We start from the raw sequence: 18,858 nt of genomic DNA on the forward strand, positions 1-18,858 counted from the left end.
ACATTCAAGTGTTGAAGACTAGAACATTTATGCACCTTCCTAAAAATAAAACCATTCACGGTAGCTCAGTCGGTAGAGCGCTCGCTCCGTGATCGGGAGGTCGTAAGTTCGTATCTCGGCCGCGACTGGCCTAGTCGTTAAAATGGGTAGCAACTGTTCCTTCGCCATGCGCTCGGCACTTTGAAGTGAAAGTTGGGGGTCCTTCAGATGGCACGATAAAGATCCCTCACTGCTCAATGGCCCTGAGTGCCGAGTAAAGGTCAAAATTTGAAGCCCTTCACCGGCATACGGTGACGTCTCCATATAAGTGAAAAATTCTCGAGAGGGACGTTAAACAATATACAATTAATCAATCATAAAAATAAAAGGTGAATAAAATATTAAATGGAATGATACACCGATACCTGGAAAGAGCTATTGTAATAGATTGCCCTTTGAACTTGATAGGATAAGTCCATCATGTTGAAATTAAAAATGATCGTTCAGTTCCCAGTTAAAAAATTACATGGGTCAGAAATGTTTATTCCAAAATACAAAAGGAAAAATATTGTCTGTCAGTATGACAAGTCTTTGAAACCTTATGTTAAAACTGATTAATGGCGAACACTCTAGAACACACTTAGCACTCCCTCCCGTTTTTTTCACAAAACATCACAACTATTCTTAAGAAATTGTGTGTGGTTTTCACTCTTTGTAAGGGTTGTCTTAATGAAGGGCTAAATTTCAAAGGGAAATGCTATGAAATACACTAATGAAATTGTTTTAAAAAGATTTGAAAAGGAATTGTTTTAAAAAGATTTTTATAATAAAGTAAAAAGTTTGACGCTGAAATTTGACTTTTAATAGATAAGCAAATCTAACATCGAAGAAAGATTTATGCTTGAGTGCCGTTCTGTGTATACATTAGACAAAAATGATATTAATCAAATAAAAGAAAGAGAGAAATTAATGACAATCACCACTGTTCATTGCGATTTTTTTTATTTCTATTAATTAGCTTCAATTTGTAAAAAAAAAAAATCCCTCCCTCCCTCCTGGGTCTAAAAACTCCCAGGCGGCAATTCCAAACAAACATATTTTTAAGGATTTTTTTAAGGATGGCCTTGTGTTGGACATTGTAAGGACAATGCCAGCTGTGATCACGTAACAGGTCATTGCAATAGATGTGCTGCTGGTTGGATGGGAACTCTATGTGATAAGGGTAAGATATAATTATATTTATATTAAGAAATCATTAAAAATAATTTCGCTGAATACATTAAGCTTAGTATTGCTAGTCTGCATAACAGAATCAATAGCTTACTTAATCTAATTTTGATTGTCAAAATATCGGTATTTTTTCAATATATTAATTAATGCTTATTTTTTCTTTGGAGTATTTATTTTCATCAATTAATGCCAAGTTTTGGCGGCTATTAAGATAAAAGAAAAAATATTAATTTCTTTGTAAAACCTTGTTACAGAAGTTTATCTGAACAAAAAATTCCTTAGTTTGATTTTTAGAGAAAAAATCTTTTAAAAAGACCATATGAGCCATGCGCTTCTTCCGCGAAATTCATAGAATATGCCAATCACATTTGAGTTAAATGTTCCCTAATTCCATAAGTGTAATCGAGTAGATTAAATTACTTTTATACATATTTATTAAGGAACATTCTAATGACGATAGGGTTTCTTGCTTGAAATGTAAATAAGATTTAATACCCCCCATTTCAAATAATGTATTAAAAACGGAAAAGAATTCAATTTGATTTTCTTATGATAAGATTAAACACAGGCACTTGGGTATTGACCTCTCTTGCCTTTTTTTTTAAATCTGGGGTTTCGTCACCTTTTTCCTTTTATATATTAATTATGCAATACATATTACAATACTATAATCCTTTGTTTCGATAAAAGAAACTGTTCTTAAAATTCTCATTTTCGACTGATTGAAAACAAGATTTAATTGTCGAAAAGGCGAATTTTAAAAACAAAATATACATGTAGATACTAAAGGTTACCTGATTGTTAACATATAAAAGAGTTTATTCTCAAATGATTTAAAAGTGTGATCAAGGTAAGTAGATAAATGATGAAAAATGTCATAGTGTTATTTGATTCCAGTTTATCAATATCTTGAAGTTTTGAGAAAACTTATTTTTTGGTGAAAACTGCATGTTCAACTGTAGTGGACATTGTCTACATAAATACCATTGTAACAAAATGTCCGGGAAGTGTGTCAATGGCTGCAATCCTGGCTACACGAACGATAAGTGTGATCACATAAGTAAGGTGATTGAATACCAAACGGGTTACAATGGGTTGATATTCGGAGACATGTCATGAAAAATGTCAAAGTATTATTTGATTCCAGTTTATCAATATCTTTAAGTTTTGAAAGAAAGATTCATAGCAACAGAAATGTGAAAAACCTGCTACATGTACACCCCTTCCTTTCCTCGCTTCTTTAAAATCTAAAATTAAATCTAAATTTCTCTTCATTTAAGAAATAAACAAGTTTTAAATCATCACTAGTGATTGACATGGCATTACCTTTAATTTGATTACATTTTAAAGGTCATATTTACGTGAGCAAACTGTCTTTAATATCTTACTTTCCTGAATTCTTCAGGTCGAAGTCCTTTACAGAAGATAGGATCACGTACAGACCCAACTTGATATTTATATATACATATACATAGTAAAACTCGGTTATATTGAAGTTGTCGGTACATGTATCTGTGAAATTACTTTGCTTTAATCGTAATTCTTTATATCCGTATAAAAAAATTATTAAATTTACACAGCTGGGGATCCAAGATAACTTCGCTATATCCATTAATTCGCAATATCCGTATTCACACTTAACGAATTTTACTGTATATTGTTATTAATATAAACACATTATTTTCTGTATTTATTTTACAGAGTAGGTCAATGATAAGGATTCTGTGTTCAAGTAAAAAAAATATTCACGGCTATACACATAATTTTCTTATAACAGTTTGCTTCATATATATGTTTTAAAGGCAAATTTAAAACGGGGCGATTTAATATAGAATGCTTTATATTATCAATATTGATTATCCATGAATAAGATACTGGTTTAGAAAAAAGAATTTTTGACGCACATATCAATGATAGCTTATGATCATGATTCCTCTCTCTCTCTCTCTCTCTCTCTCTCTCTCTCTCTCTCTCTCTCTCTCTCTGCGTCTCCATTTGAGTGAAAAATTCTCGAGAGGGACGTTAAATAGTATTCTCTCTCTCTCTCTCTCTCTCTCTCTCTCTCTCTCTCTCTCTCTTGTTAAAAACAATTTGAAATTGTCAGAACCTGGCCTTCAATCTCTAATACAGAGTGTGAGTCGGGATATTTTGGAAACAGATGCGCGGAAAATTGCAGTACAAATTGCCAAAATAAGAATAAGTGCAACCATATTACTGGAATCTGTGAATCAGGATGCAAAGATGGATATGTTGGGGAAAAGTGCAACGAGGGTAAAATAAAGAAAAACATTGCTTACTATTAATGAATATAAAACATCTTATCATCATTTTTTAAAAATCAATTTGAAAAATATATAATATTCTTGAAATTTGTTTTAAGCGTGCAGTCATGACCGTTACGGACCAAACTGCTCCAAAATTTGTAGCAGTACCTGTTCTAATCATTCCTGTTCAAATAAAGATGGTAAATGCAGCAACGGATGCGAACGGGGATATCAAGACTTATACTGCACAGAAAGTAAAGTATTGTTATTGTTAGTTTTATCTCTATTACTTATGCTAACATTAGTTATTATTTCCTTTATTTTAAGCTATCATAGCATATAGACATTAACTGATTTAATTGATATTTTCCAAAACTTAAAGCTTCTGAATTTTATTCAATAGAATGCAGGGTGCAGAAATATGGCAAAGATTGTCGAGAACATTGTAGTAAACACTGTGTAAACACTATTTAATATAATGTGTATGTAAATTCAAATAATTTATAATTTTGCAAAAATTACTGATAATGACTGTAAATGAAAGTAGAATTATTCATATATATCATCCAGTTCACATTGTTACATAGCAAAAAAGTTAACGGGAGATTATTTTCTAAATACAAACAAAAATAAGGACATAGTCTTTTTACAAATAATTTTACCATGAATACATAAAAGGAAGTGAACAAAACACCGCTCAAATTAAAGGTCTGATTATATGATATGCATCAAGTGAATTTCATTTTTCTTTAATGCACATGTTACATAATCAACTTATGTTTTATGCAAAAACACCTTGGTTTTTAAAAAGTTGACTAAAGGTAATTCGGTTAATATGATACAATATCTTTGGCACATAAATATATTTCAACCCATGAATTTGTAGGAAAAAAATAATATGTCCATTGAAAATGAAAGAGGACACTCGGTGTTACTGTGGGGGTTTTTTTATTTTTTTTATTTTATTTATTTATTTAATATTTTTTTTTTTGTACAAACAAATTTTGTAACAATGGCCAACATTTTCTTTCCAGAATATCCGATCTTCAGCCAGGAAGGACAACTTTTAAAATTATTATTAAATTAAAAAGTCTCAAAATTATAATAAAAAGCTTGATATGGAAATCTTTTCGTGCAACATTTTTTATTTCATATACCTCAGTGGTAGAACCTGTCTTTAAAAAAAAATGATATTTGTTATTGTCCCCATGAAGTACAAAAATGTATGCATTTTAATAGAAATCGTGTTTTCTTAAATTTAGCCTTTGATGCCAGTGTTTATTAACATGGCAAGATATTTGATGTGATTTGTGGTGCCATACAATGAAATTATTATTTGGTAATAATTTATGTACGTGGGCTGTCCCAGCCGGTAAAATCGTGGACAAGGCGTTTTTCTCCAAAAATAATGAGCGCACTAAGCTGAAATTCTCAGTTAATGTTAATCATATTTCATTGCATCAAATTTTTGGATAAAATATAGACAAAAATAAAGATTTTATAATGCTTGAATGGGCACAGGGTAGGGTCCTACGGCGCACGATCAGAAAACCAAGGTTTTATTAGATCGATATTAAAATTTAAAATAGATAAGATTGGGGTAAAAATTATCCTTATTCGATTTCACAATATATTTTGTCGTCTTTTCAAAGATTTCAAGACACTCAGTTAATTTTTGGCTGTTTCCAAGCATTCGAAATTCCACTGGTAAACACAACACACAAAAAAATGGCGACGTTTGATGACGTTACGGCACACCGTGGAGCAGTTCAGTTTGATTTAGATGTTGTAATGACACCTTGAGAGACTTTAAATGAATACAGAAAAAAAAATATGTTAAAATATCACCAGATCTTTAGTCCTCAAATGAGATGGGAGTTTTCGTAGCAAAGTCTTTTTTAATCGAGTCCACGGGTAGTACAATACATACGGACAAACTGCTATGTGTAATAGCAAAAGACGCTGTCAATGTACAGCTCAACGCACATTTTAAACTCACATGGTTTATCGCGCAAACTAAAGTAACATTTTTCTTGCAATAAACTTTAAATTATCGAGTTTCAGTACGAGACATAACCCTTATATTTTTAAATATTTCATGTTAAAGGTGCATATACTCTAAAATTATTATGTAAAGTTTTAAAAGTTTATGTTCTTAAATGGAATTTGTTTATAAATTGTATTATGTTAAATGTGTATGATTCTATCATAGGTTTTACAAATTATTTAATCGAACTTTCTTTGATACTATTTGGATAAAATGTTCAAATTGATTTCTTACAGATGAGTATTTTTCTAGATACTTTGCCAATTGTCCATACTTGTTTTGGTTTTGTCAAAATGCAGCGCCGAAAAATGACAAAACTGCATAAAGAAATCATGTGAAAGGATAGGATAATAAAGTACTTTTTATCTTTCAACATAGTAAATTATAAATATTGAAAAGAAAATTCTTTTACTTTTATGGTCTGAAACTGAAATTTTGCGGTGGACGGTATCTTTCATTATGCTAGAGTTTAGGAAGTTAACCTGAAAAAAATGCCATTTTTTACATTGAAAGAAGTCGTCGAACAGATGAGAAATATTTTTATCATCTTGCGCCTTAGTGTCATATCAATGTACAGAAAGTACAGAAGTTACATGAGCTGCATTGTTTCTGTATGAAGGCATAACAAAAGTATCCTTTAAAATGAACGGATACAAAGACGGTTGCATTTGACGAAAAACCATGAAAAACCATTTGAAAACTCTCATAATATATCATCCAAGAGCATATAAAAAACATACCCATTATTGTTGTGAATTATGTTTAAAGTAATGGAATATGATCAAAATTAAATTATAAATAATTTTTAAAATATATTTTGTTGTCACATTACACAATTTTGCATTATAAAAATGTGAACTTAATTTGTCAGAAAAAACATATGAGCTAAAAAGGGCGTTGAGCTGTACTGTCGAGCTTCGGTATAAGATTGTCTGTTAGTTAAATGATGGTTAGTCCGTAACTTACTATTAAATCTTTAGTAGAGTGCATGCGTGTTCCAGATTGGTTTCTAAACTGCTTATGAAGACTCAAGTATATATGCATCAATGGAAATCCCAAATTTAAGTTCTACTTATCCAACTTTATTTTTAGCAAAAGATAAAACATGACTCTGTTTTAGACATTTTTGTGTCATTTATTTGTAGACAGATATTGACAAAGAGAGGATTTAAGTTTGAATTTGCCCCGTTTTCTTGCCCTTAATGTTATATAAGATCAAAATAGGTTCATTTCTGCATACACTGTCACGTGAATAGAGATAGCTTTCTGAAATTTTTGCGGATGAGTATTATTTTTATTATAATGTAGAATAAATAAAGGTGACCTGTCAAAGTAATGCTTATGAGTTGAAATGTAGAGAAAAAAGGAATGATTATCTTATTAGTATAAAATATTATATCATGGCATAATACAGGATATAAAAGGAATGTTCAATAATCTCTGTCAAACAGACATAACTGTCCAATATCTTCTGCTTAAATAATGTAAAGTGGTAAGTCATCAATTCAATATTATTAAAATATTTTTGATATATAAACATAGTATGCATTCAATAAATAGAGGATATTTAATCTTTTGTAGTTGAATATGTTATGTGTTTCAAGAGAAAGGCAGGATTATTTTATATTCTCACGAGTGAAATAAGTAAAACTGCTTTTGTTTTAAGAGAAAAGCTTAATTGCATGCAAAGAATTTTGAGTCGTTACCTTTATCATTATATAATGGTTTCACTATTTTGAAATTCTGAAAATTATTGAAGCCCCCTGACTGCTTTGAAGCACACATACAGTAACGTTATTTTGTATTTATAAAGTTACAGTTACTGTAGCAGAAAAGGATAAACATGCACTTCTCCTTGAAGTTTCTATTGGTGCAGGGTCATTTTTCCTGGTATTACTAATAACAGCATTTCTTCTTATTCGGTTGGTTTGTTTAAATAAATCGTTTAATTCAGTGTGTTCTTTTTCAATATGATCTTTTCATTATATATGGATGGAGACATATATTCAGTTTTTGAAAAATAAAGAAAATGAGAGTAAAGCTGTCTGAATAATAATAAGGAAAATGTATATTTAAAATATAATTCAATTTTAATCCAGAAATAATAAGAACACAAAAGAAATGTAAAATTTGTACATGTATATATATTTGAGCGTGAAGGACGAGATGTAAATCAGGGAAACATCGCAGACTTGTTAACCAAGAAGAAATGATAGAACTTCAAACAATTGCTCAAAGGAAAAGTACCATCCGAGACCGTCGTAAGCATATTTTCAACTTAATTGACGATTTTAATTAAGTAATATATTATTTGTAACAACGATGATAGACGATGAAATATATGGAGATAGCGAAGAGTATTCAAGCTCAAAAGTCCAATAAACAATACAAAATAGGAGCAGAGCAAACAAGGACCACCGAAACATCTGCGGTGGGATCAAATGCCATGGAGGAGTGAGAATCCCCTGTCGACCTATCACACCAGCGGTGTTATATTTAATGTAAAATTAGTTATGTTTTGAGTAAACTAAGAAAGAGAACCATTTGTGCCCTTAAACACAATGACTGAACATAACGCGAGCCTTCGGAATCATAAAATGTTGATCTGGCTTAGTGTGTGTGAAACTTGTTGGTACATAATGTACATGTAGCTTTTATCCACAAGTTTACATTAAAGTATTATACATATAAATAAATAAAATTTACTAAGTCAGTTTTATTTTTCATGCCCCGTAATCAAAGATTCGAGGGTACAATGTATATAGTTTTTGTCGTGTCCGTCCTTCTTGCTGTCTCTCTGTCTGTCCAGCTGTCTTTCTGTCTGTCTATTTGTTTCTTAGCAAAATATTAAACTTAGCTCATAAGTTTTGATCTATGTTGACTTTCATTTTTCACATGTATTCTTCGTGACAAGACCTTTCTTCGGGTACTACCAAATTTGACCTTTTAACCTTAGTCTTTGAGTTTGACACACGCTTCAAAAATTCCAAACCATTACTTTGGACATACCTTTTGAAAAGTAGACAACAGGATTCATATTTTTTTTTGTGGCAAGACCTTTTATTGGCCACCAACAACTTTGACCTTTTGACCTTGACCTTAAGAATTCAGTACTTATACTTTAACTTAAAAATCTTATTAAAAACTTTAACCTTGGACACAACTTTTGTAAACTAAGTGCTAGGATTTTCATACTTTACACATGTAATGCATTTGACAAGACCTTTTATTGGATACCAAGATCTTCGACATTTTGACATTGACCTTGGAGTGTGACCTACTTTTTAAAAATATACCTTGACCATAACTTTTAAAGGGTACGAGCTAAGGCTTTCATACTACACATATTTAATCCTTGTGACAAGATCCTTTATTTGATAACAAGAACTTTGACCCTTTGACTTTGAATATCGGCCTAATTTTTAAAAACTTTTATCTTGTCCATAACTTTTGAATGGTTAATTAGTGCTAGGGCTAACATATGCAGTCCTTGTATATATTAAACATATTTAATTTGCGTTTATGAAAGGCTTATTTAATTTGTTTATGAGGGAATGCACGAAATTTCATACAGGTACAAACTAAGCAATCCACAAAAACTGTTTTTATTATTAAATTGTTTATACATTTTTTCAGGTAATATTTCCACCGTTTAAACATGCATTTGTTTGTATGATTTATCATGAACAATTTTCCCTCGAGCTTATTTGTACTGCATGTTTTCTTGTCTATTGCAGGTACTATTTTCTCTGAGAGTATTGACGTTGCAGGGAATTGGGCGCCTTTGTGTGCAGTGGACCCCTTTGCAAATGACCAAAGAGGTTCTTTTTCTCGTTTAAACAAAACAATATCGATTAAGGACTTGCAAGACATTATAGGTAAAATGTCAAAATATGGGGATGCAGGATTCAAAAGAGAGTATAAGGTATATCTCTTTATATCAAATATGTAAGTTTAAAAAAATACATTTATTATATAAAAATACAAAATATCCCTTCTGCTTTAAACACGCAATCTTTCACTAATATAAATTTCTATGTGGCACCTGTGAATAGTTCCTTTAAAATAATATTTTATTGAAACATAATGCATGACTAAAGATGTTACCGTCTTAAGTAATATCAGTTGCATTGTAAAAGAGTTAAACTATGTTTTATTTTTTATCTGCATCTTAATTTAGTCTTGACATAAGCTAGAGACATAAGCCTGTTTCAGTTGTGTTTGAAAGATTGTTTAAAAAACATAAGCTACAAAATACGAATTAAAAAGTGATGTAAATGTACGTAACTATTTTTATACTGTATTCTTTGTTTAAACTAACCGATTTTTATTAATATACATGAACCCAAATAATATTTTACATACTTTACATATTTATGATATAAGTATATACACATGAATAAATATGCATATTAAATATATATACATTTGTGTAGAAATTCACAAACGGATCACTACTAACACTTTTTGTTTGCTCTCATTTTATTCTATACATATATTACATAGATATAATTTTGAAATAAAGGACCTCCAGTTGATATAAAATTATGCACCCTTACGTCACTTTAGGATTTTCTTTCTTTTATTTTTCATATGGATGTTTGATGTCTTGAAACAGTTATCTAATTATTAAACGTGTTTTGTGATCATTAGTATAAAGAGGTCTCAATATCATAATTTCAGTATATTTAACAAAAAAGATGCAAGCTCCAATGCTGATATAGTTGATATATTAAACTCTAATTTCTATAAAACCTCTTTGAAAAAAAAATTATTTTAAATGTATTGTTCAGCATTTTCTAAAATAATCTAATCTTAACAAATGAATCGATATCAAATTTAATATCCAAATTATTTTCGTTACATGTATAGCAAATAAGAAAAGGTAAACTGTATCCTTACGATGAGGCCACGAAACCAGAAAATATTCCGAAGAACAGATACAAAGCTATATATCCCTGTAAGTATCACGGTTGCATGATTGATTGTACATTTTTTAACGTCCCTCTCAAGATTTTTTCACGATATGGGGACACGTAAGTATATCGAAGTTATAAAACAATGTTTAAAAGCAAACTGTTATCAACCCCCTTTCTATCTCTCTCTCTCTCTCTCTCTCTCTCTCTCTCTCTCTCTCTCTCTCCCTCTCCAATCGAAACTCCTCTTGACATCAATCATTTTTAACAGATGATCACTCTCGAGTCGTTCTTGAATCACTTTCACCAGACGGGACTGACTACATCAATGCTAGCTACATAGAGGTAATGTTATTTGTTATTCAAAAAAGGTTCTTTTTAAGTCACCTGAGTACATATGTAAAACCCAGGAGACCTATTGCTATCCGTTTTCGTCCTTCGTCGTTCGTCATACGTGTAGTAAGCTAACATTTGAACATTTCCAGGTTCTACTCTAAAACCGCTAAACCAATCTCAACAAATTTTGGCATATAGCATCTAAGGGAGAAGAGGAACAAAAACTGTAAATTTCATGGTCGCTGACCCCAACCCCACTTGGCGTAGGGGAGGGGCCAAAACCACTAAAATTAATGCAAACTTTAAAAATCTAATTCTTTACTACTGGACATCAAGCAGTCAAATTGTTAATCGGTATGATTGTAATCAGCATTGAGTCTTCTTTCAAAATTATAAAATTCAAGGCCCCAGAGTAAGGGGTTCTAGTGCTAGGATGGGGCTAAATAGATCATATAGTGAAAATGCATTATTTCTTTGATATCCTTATTTTCTGCTCTGGGCATTAAATAAACTAGCCAAGTGTATATTTATGTTGAATAAGACTGCCTCTTTCAAAATTGTTAATTTCATTGCCCCTGGGTAATTTGCCAATGATCTAAGTACATATTTATGGTGAAGGAAGCTGCATCTTCAAAAATGGTTAATTTTCAAGCCTCTAAGTCTGGGGTACCTAAAGGAGGGAAGGCTTAGTCTGAAAATAAAAAGATGCTTTGAATTCTGCACTTTGGTAATGATCAACAGTTTATGATAAAATAATAATGAAAAAAAATCTCTTTGTTTGATTCACCTTTCGGTATTAGGTAACCAAAGTAAGCATTTTATTAGAAGTGTAAAGTTATGAAAAGTAATAGTGCCTCTTTCAAAATTGCGAATTACATGGCCTCTGGTTAAACATAGGAATCAAATTCAGTTTCTGGAATGTTATTTTGTAATACTCAGGTGATCTAGAAGGCCGAATGGCCTCTTGTTTTATTTTATTTTTCCACTTTATATAATTTTAAATTTCATTTTTTTAGTGTTTATTGTATTTTTAGTTGCTGTTTGCTACATCTATGTTGTACTAATTATTATTGCATTTTTTTTGTTATTTCCATGTTGTAAAATAGCCTCTAGAGGTTATATTTTAGTAAAAAAAAAAACAAAATCATTGTATTTTATATAAAGGACGTAGAGGAAGAACTGTCATATATAGCTACTCAAGGTATGTGTGAGAAACTTTGTCTTTCTGTCAACGCGTTTGATATGTGCTGTAAACCTGTATCTCCAAGGAAAAAACATATACGTAATGTTTTATCTTTCTGTCATGTTTTTAACAAAAAAAAAATTACGCTTATGAAAATTCGATCGTACGATAAAAAATCCGATTAAAAAAGAATATTGCTTTCAATAAATATTCCACAATGATGTTGGTTTTGTGTGTAATGTTCTAAAAGTTTTATAAATACAGTATATTTTAAAAGCGGTGATTTAAATGTCAAAAAACGTCCTTTACATATAATTATCAAAATTTCGAATGGATATGAAACCGATTTTTTTTATCATGATGTTGGATATTAAAATGCTTTTTTTTTATTATGATGTTGGATATCAAAATGCTTTTTTATTAGGGCCAAAGGAAAACACAATGTACGATTTTTGGTCCATGGTTTGGCAAGAGTATGTAAGGGTAATTGTGTGCTTGACAAACCTGACTGATGGAATAAAGGTTGGTACATGTAAACGTTGTTATTCTTATTGAAGAATGATTCATCGTAATTATCTGAGTGAAATAGTTCCACAGACGGTGTATATGAATGATCGTTCTTTAGATTAAAAATGTCTTGCTACGGAGGAAGAAATCTACATAATTATGTTGTGTTGTTTAGATCAAATGTGCCCAGTACTGGCCAAATGCAAATGAAACCATGAAAATTGGACATTTTACTATCCGCACAAAGACTGAAAAAGTATACGCAAATTATACTATAAGACGCCTTTATATAAAGAAGGTGAGATTTCTGAATGAAAAATTCCTTTTGTTTAACAATTAACGATTGCCTCAATCCAAAAAAAAAATATTAAAGTGCATATACTGTACAAACTTTTATTCGCGTACGAGAAATATTCGCGAGATTTGCAACCAACTTTAAATCGCGAATATCTTTCGTCGCAAACCATTTCTTATCCTTATATTGATAAAGATTGGTTTCCTTGTCGTGAAAATTGATCGCCGCGGAATGAATTTAACCTGACGAATCGCGAATAAAAGATGGCGCGTATAAAAGTTGGTTTACAGTATAACATTGATCTTAATGATTATTTTTTTTAACGGAATATGTTCAAATTCCAGGGCCAGAAGGAATTGATGGTGATGATGTGTCAATACACAGAATGGAAAGACCAAGATATTCCTGAACCCCTCAACCTTGTGATTTTCCATCGTCATGTGATGAAAATAACTGACTCTTATCGTGGATATTACATTCTTGTCCACTGCAGGCATGAAATAAAGAAATCTCTCTCTCTCTCTCTCTCTCTCTCTCTCTCTCTCTCTCTCTCTCCTAGCTGCAGAACTGTAGCTCTCCGAAAAATATATATTGACAGACCGGAGAGCTTCAGTGCCACCCATTGAAAATCTGTATATTTATTGCGCACAAAAAAGTGCGCATGAATCTTTAAAAATCTTCTTCTCAAGAACCACTGGGCCAGGAAAGATGAAAGTCATGTGGAATCATCCTCAGGTAGTGTAGATTCAAGTTTGTTCAAATCATGACCCCCAGGGGTAGGGTGGGGCCAAAATGGCCGATCAAAGTTTTACATAGGAATATATAGGAAAAATCTTTAAAAATCTTCTTATCAAGAACCACTGGGCCAGGAAAAATGAAACTCATGTGGCATCATCCTCAGGTAGTGTAGATTCAAGTTTGTTCAAATCATGACCCCCAGGGGTAGGGTGGGGCCAAAATGGCCGATCAAAGTTTTACATAGGTATATTTATAGGAAAACTCTTTAAAAATCTTCTTCTCAAGAACCACTGGGCCAGGAAAGATGAAAGTCATGTGGAATCATCCTCAGGTAGTGTAGATTCAAGTTTGTTAAAATCATGACCCCCAGGGGTAGGGTGGGGCCAAAATGGCTGATCAAAGTTTTACATAGGAATATATTGGAAAAATCTTTAAAAATCTTCTTCTCAAGAACCACTGGGCCAGGAAAAATGGAACTCATGTGGCATCATCCTCAGGTAGTGTAGATTCAAGTTTGTTCAAATCATGACCCGCGGGGGAAGGGTGGGACCAAAATGGCCAAAGTTTTACATAGGAATATATAGGAAAAATATTTAAAAATCTTTTTCTCAAGAACCACTGGGCCAGGAAAGATGAAACTCCTGTGGAATCATCCTCAGGTAGTGTAGATTCAAGTTTGTTCAAATCATGATCCCCGGGGTAGGGTGGGGCCAAAATGGCCGATCGAAGTTTTACATAGGAATATATAGGAAAAATCTTCTTCTCAAGAACCATTGAGACAGGAAAGATGAAACTCCTGTGGAATCATCCCCAGGTAGTGTAGATTCAAGTTTTTTCAAATCATGACCGGCGGGGGTAGGGTGGGGCCAAATGGCCAATAAAAGTTATAGGGAATCATCCTCAAGTAGTGTAGATCCTATTTTGTTCAAATCATGACCCCCTGGGGGTTAAAATTCAAGCCCCCCTCAATAAACTTTCAGTTCTGATCTGATTTGTGCTTTTTTCCTAGCCAATTGCTCAGGTGAGCGATGTGACCCCTGGGCCTCTTGTTTCAGTTGGTGCCACTGCAGTTCTCCGGTCTGTCAAAAAAAAAAATCGGAGAGCTATAGTTCTGCAGTTATCTCTCTCCAGCAAACATTAAAAATGAAACATGTTATGGATGTTTTTTTTATATTTTATTTATATTTATCAGCGCAGGGATTGGACGAACAGGGACTTTCATTGCTTTGGACGCCCTCTATCGAGAAGTTTTAAAATCAGGGAAAATTAATGTACCAAAGTATGTAGAAACAATGAGAAGAAACCGAGTAAATATGATACAGACATGGGTGAGCCATTATGAGAAATACAAAAAAATACTAGTACAGTGAAACCTGTCCAATTTAACATGTACTGGGAGATTAATTTTTATCAGAATAAACAGGATGAAGGATTGCACAGTGTTAAAAACAAGGAAAATTCTAAAATAGGGAAGAAATTATAAGTCGGAATTCCCAGTTTGTCGTATTTATCAGATGTCGGATTAGTGAGTTTTCACTGTATTATGAAAAGAAATAATTAGCCATAATCTTCTTATAATTGAATACAGGAAGTAATATAAACCGGAAAGATGAATAATTTAAGATATAAGAAAAGTTGTCTTTTTTCTCAAATAAAGACATTTTCTTCCCAGAAAATGGTGGTAGGGACTTTTGTGATTGTGTTACTAAGATGAGTTTGGTTATATCTTGGACAAGTCTCAAAAATGTGCTTCCTTCAAAAAAGGAATATATCTTTCTCCTCCTTATTCAAAATACAAATGTAGTATAGTAGAACCTAGTGAAATAACTTTAAACTGTTTTAATTCGGTGAATTGAAATTTATAAAAAGTTGCTTAAGTTTTATGATTATTCTCTTTTTAAGAATCAATATAAAATTGTCTATTTGGCGCTTTGTGAGTCCTTTAGTGGAACATCGACATCTTACTCACCTAATGAGTTTTTAAAACAGCATCTGAAAAGCAATGTAAACTGTAGAGGAAATCTTTCTGAATCACCATTTTACAGGGAATACGAGGTATATATATATATATATATAGAGAGAGAGAGAGAGAGAGAGAGAGAGAGAGAGAGAGAGAGAGAGAGAGAGAGAGAGAGAGAGAGAGAGGGAGTAATAAATGTATTTAGAATGTCTGTATCTACAGAGAAACACACATTTCTCGTAAATTGATTTACAGAAAAATATTACAAGCTTTATACATTTATGTAAGATATAAAACTACATAGTAATACATTTATACAAAAAAAAAATTAAAAAGATGAAGATATATTCTCATTGTGATAATTAATATTGTAAGGAACTTATCAGAGTCAGAAGAAGGTACACCTCCAATGATTTCTTAACTGGACACGAAAATACGTATGCAAATGATACAGCTCCAGTCTTACCACGTAAGAAGCAACGTTTTCTTACTTGTACACTCTCTTTTTCCGGGTCAAGATAATGCCACTTTTTAATTTCAAACGCAAATTGTCCATTTTCAATTTTCGTTGACTTCATAAATTAGACTTTTTCACTTTCCTTTGTATTAACATATAGTCTTTTGTTGGTCATGAATTTTAGAAATTATTTATTTACAGTGAAGAAATATGCATGTCAGCTTACATACACGAAGGAGAGGGAAACGTATTATAACGCAGTTCTTCTTCAGGTCATTTTATTTTAAAAGTCACTAAATCATAACATCGGAAATTCATTCTTCAAATGAAAAGATCTTTAAAAGAAATTAATTCTTTGGCTCATTCAAAGCTTTCAAGAATTTACTCATTTTTAGTCTTTCACGAGTAACGACTGCCTCATCAGTGCACCGTACCCACTTCTTGACAACACTGAGGATTTCTTAAGGCTGTTGAAAGACTTCAATGTCCATATTGTGATATTTACGTGCCCTCTCAGAGATGTTGCATCGGTAAATATAAGAAATGTATAATAGATCTAGGATTATAAATGTACATTTCAATAATATAAAAGGAAATTCGAGTTATCTATCTGCAAATCGATGTCAATTTTGTTTTTCTTTAAAAATTGGTTTTATTATATTGTATACTGTGAAATCTTTATTTTCGTGGGGGTTTAATTTTCGTTGTTTTCGAGGTATATGAAGAGACTCACGAATTCATTCCCACCACGAAATGTAAATTTTCATATGTTCAACCACTAAAAAGTTCTTCATCCACGAAATCAAATCCCCACAAATCAACATGTTTTCCTCCAACCATGAAAATTTGACCCCACGAAAATTTATGATTTTACAGTATATAGATTGTCCGAACATTGCAATTTATGAAAGATGCAGCTTACTTAAAAACAAGTGCAAGATTGAATATCTATTTATCATAATATATTAATAAAATTAATATTCAGTTTTAATTTCAGTCTACGAAATGGTTTCCCTTTAATTATAAAAAGAAAAGAGTTGGGTCATTCAAAATAGAATTTACAGACTCGACTCCATCGAGAAAATTCACAAGTACAGACATTGTGCTAAGAAGCAAGGTTAATTAAAAAATCATCATAATTTGCATTTAAATCGTGATTATTCCTGTAATATTTTAATATGCCCTTTGGAACACAAAAATTTTATTTAAAATCTTTTAGGGATGCCCCGATATGAATTTGAAAGTAATTGAATTTACCTCATGGAGAGAGGAATTGTCTTCTACAAATTACAAGGTGCTGATAGATGTTGTAAAACAAACAGTGGTGGAAAATATCCAGTCTGACTCAAAACTCTTGGTTTTGTCGAGGTATGTAAATAATTGTTGCTGTTGTTTTCTTCTCTTTCCATTCAAGACTACAATGATTCAGAAATCATAATTTATGAATAACGACAAATGTATTGCGTAACAAATGGTTTTATTCATAGATGGATAAATTTTTTTCATGTTTTACAGTGATGGTGCAAAACGTTGTGGTCCTTTCTTTGTTGTGTTCAATGCTGTGCAACAGTTATTTCGTGATAAAGAACTCGACATTTTCTTAATTACGCGTCTCCTTCAAATTAGAAGACCAGAATTTATTTCCACCTGGGTATGTCAAATGGAAGAAAAATAATATCTATGAATCTTTAAGATATATCTTATTCTAGTCAGGTATTCTTTTTTATTTTCATTTTTTTTTTTTGATATAGGAAGAATACGAATTTTGTAACAGCGTTTTGGCCGATTATATACAGAATGGATTGGTTTATGTAAACTCTAAGTACCGATCTATAAGGAATACTCTTGTTTCTTTCATTCGGTGATTTGCACGGGATGTTCACTTCTCAATGTCACCTGATCCCGCCTCTGACGTTTTGGTCCGTGTTTACTCTGCTCAAATTTTGTAATGTTTAATTGACTTTTGGGCCTGAATATTGTATATTTTTTCATTGCATCCATGACAGTTATTTATATATTTGTTAAAAATACCGATTGTGCTACCGCCTTTTTCTCCAAATTGTTTTTTTTTATTTTCTTTGTTAATATTGTCTAGTTATATATATGAACTTATTTCAGTCCTAGTTTTCTTTTCGCTCCTTTCGACTTAGATTTAAATGTATTTATTCAAAACATCCCACCTTAAACCAAATTGCGTCTATATAATAATGCATGAATCAATATAATCAAGTTTCGACTTTTCAAATTTTAAAAATTTAATGTAAATACTGTTGTTAAAATTATGGAATCTTTAAAATTTACATAATTATTCACTCTTTCCATCCATTTAAGTTGTTAATTTTGCCACATTTAATTAATGTAACAAATGCCATGATGATATGATTGTGTTATCAAATTTGCACATGGAATAATGTATAATTTCTTATATATTTTTTTAGTTACTCTTTCACATTTTGCTTCGTGTAATATCTTATATAAGTAAAGTATCGATTTCACTAAATAATACATTTTTTGGTTTTAAGGACGTATTGATATTTAATCTCTTTAAATATACATATAGTTAACAAGAAATATAATATAAAATCAGTTATATAATGACATGAATTATGGAAGCTCCTATTACATAATATGTACATTTTTGTAATTCCGTTTTTTTAGTTTATTTTTACGATTATTTCAATGGCAAGGAAGCAACTAGTGTTTGTTTAATTTTTCGTTTATTCTGACCAGGATGAGCAAGTTCTAATAACGATGCTTGTATGTAAAAGGTCAGCGGGAAAATTCCCCTTGTTTTCGTTATTTTTCAATTATGTTGACATTCATATTATTTTTATATATTCTTGTATCGAGGAAATAAATATTTCATATTGTGTAAGAAAATTTAACAATAAAGAGAGTCGTATTTGTATGTCTATAGATTGATGTTTACAGAAAGTATTTTGCAAT

At 31.5% G+C, this 18,858-nt stretch overlaps 1 protein-coding gene across 1 annotated transcript; it reads left to right on the forward strand.

Annotated features, from left to right (window-relative positions):
• The first annotated feature begins 3,369 nt into the window (after positions 1-3,369).
• Positions 3,370-18,312, forward strand: LOC134258177 (receptor-type tyrosine-protein phosphatase alpha-like). Its single transcript, XM_062740723.1, has 20 exons — positions 3,370-3,480; positions 3,590-3,727; positions 7,334-7,442; positions 7,681-7,781; positions 9,258-9,445; positions 10,393-10,480; positions 10,708-10,781; positions 11,937-11,973; positions 12,380-12,477; positions 12,638-12,760; positions 13,102-13,311; positions 14,665-14,823; positions 15,398-15,550; positions 15,831-15,924; positions 16,114-16,184; positions 16,308-16,442; positions 16,910-17,029; positions 17,132-17,280; positions 17,428-17,563; positions 17,664-18,312. Exons 4-20 carry the CDS (start codon positions 7,730-7,732, stop codon positions 17,775-17,777), a joined length of 2,001 nt encoding a protein of 666 aa, XP_062596707.1. The 5' UTR covers positions 3,370-3,480; positions 3,590-3,727; positions 7,334-7,442; positions 7,681-7,729; the 3' UTR covers positions 17,778-18,312.
• Positions 18,313-18,858: the final 546 nt, after the last annotated feature.

Source organism: Saccostrea cucullata, unplaced genomic scaffold, assembly GCF_032062105.1.
Source record: "Saccostrea cucullata isolate Sc308-1 unplaced genomic scaffold, CSIRO_AGI_Scuc_v1 ctg961, whole genome shotgun sequence".
NCBI lineage: Eukaryota > Metazoa > Mollusca > Bivalvia > Ostreida > Ostreidae > Saccostrea > Saccostrea cuccullata.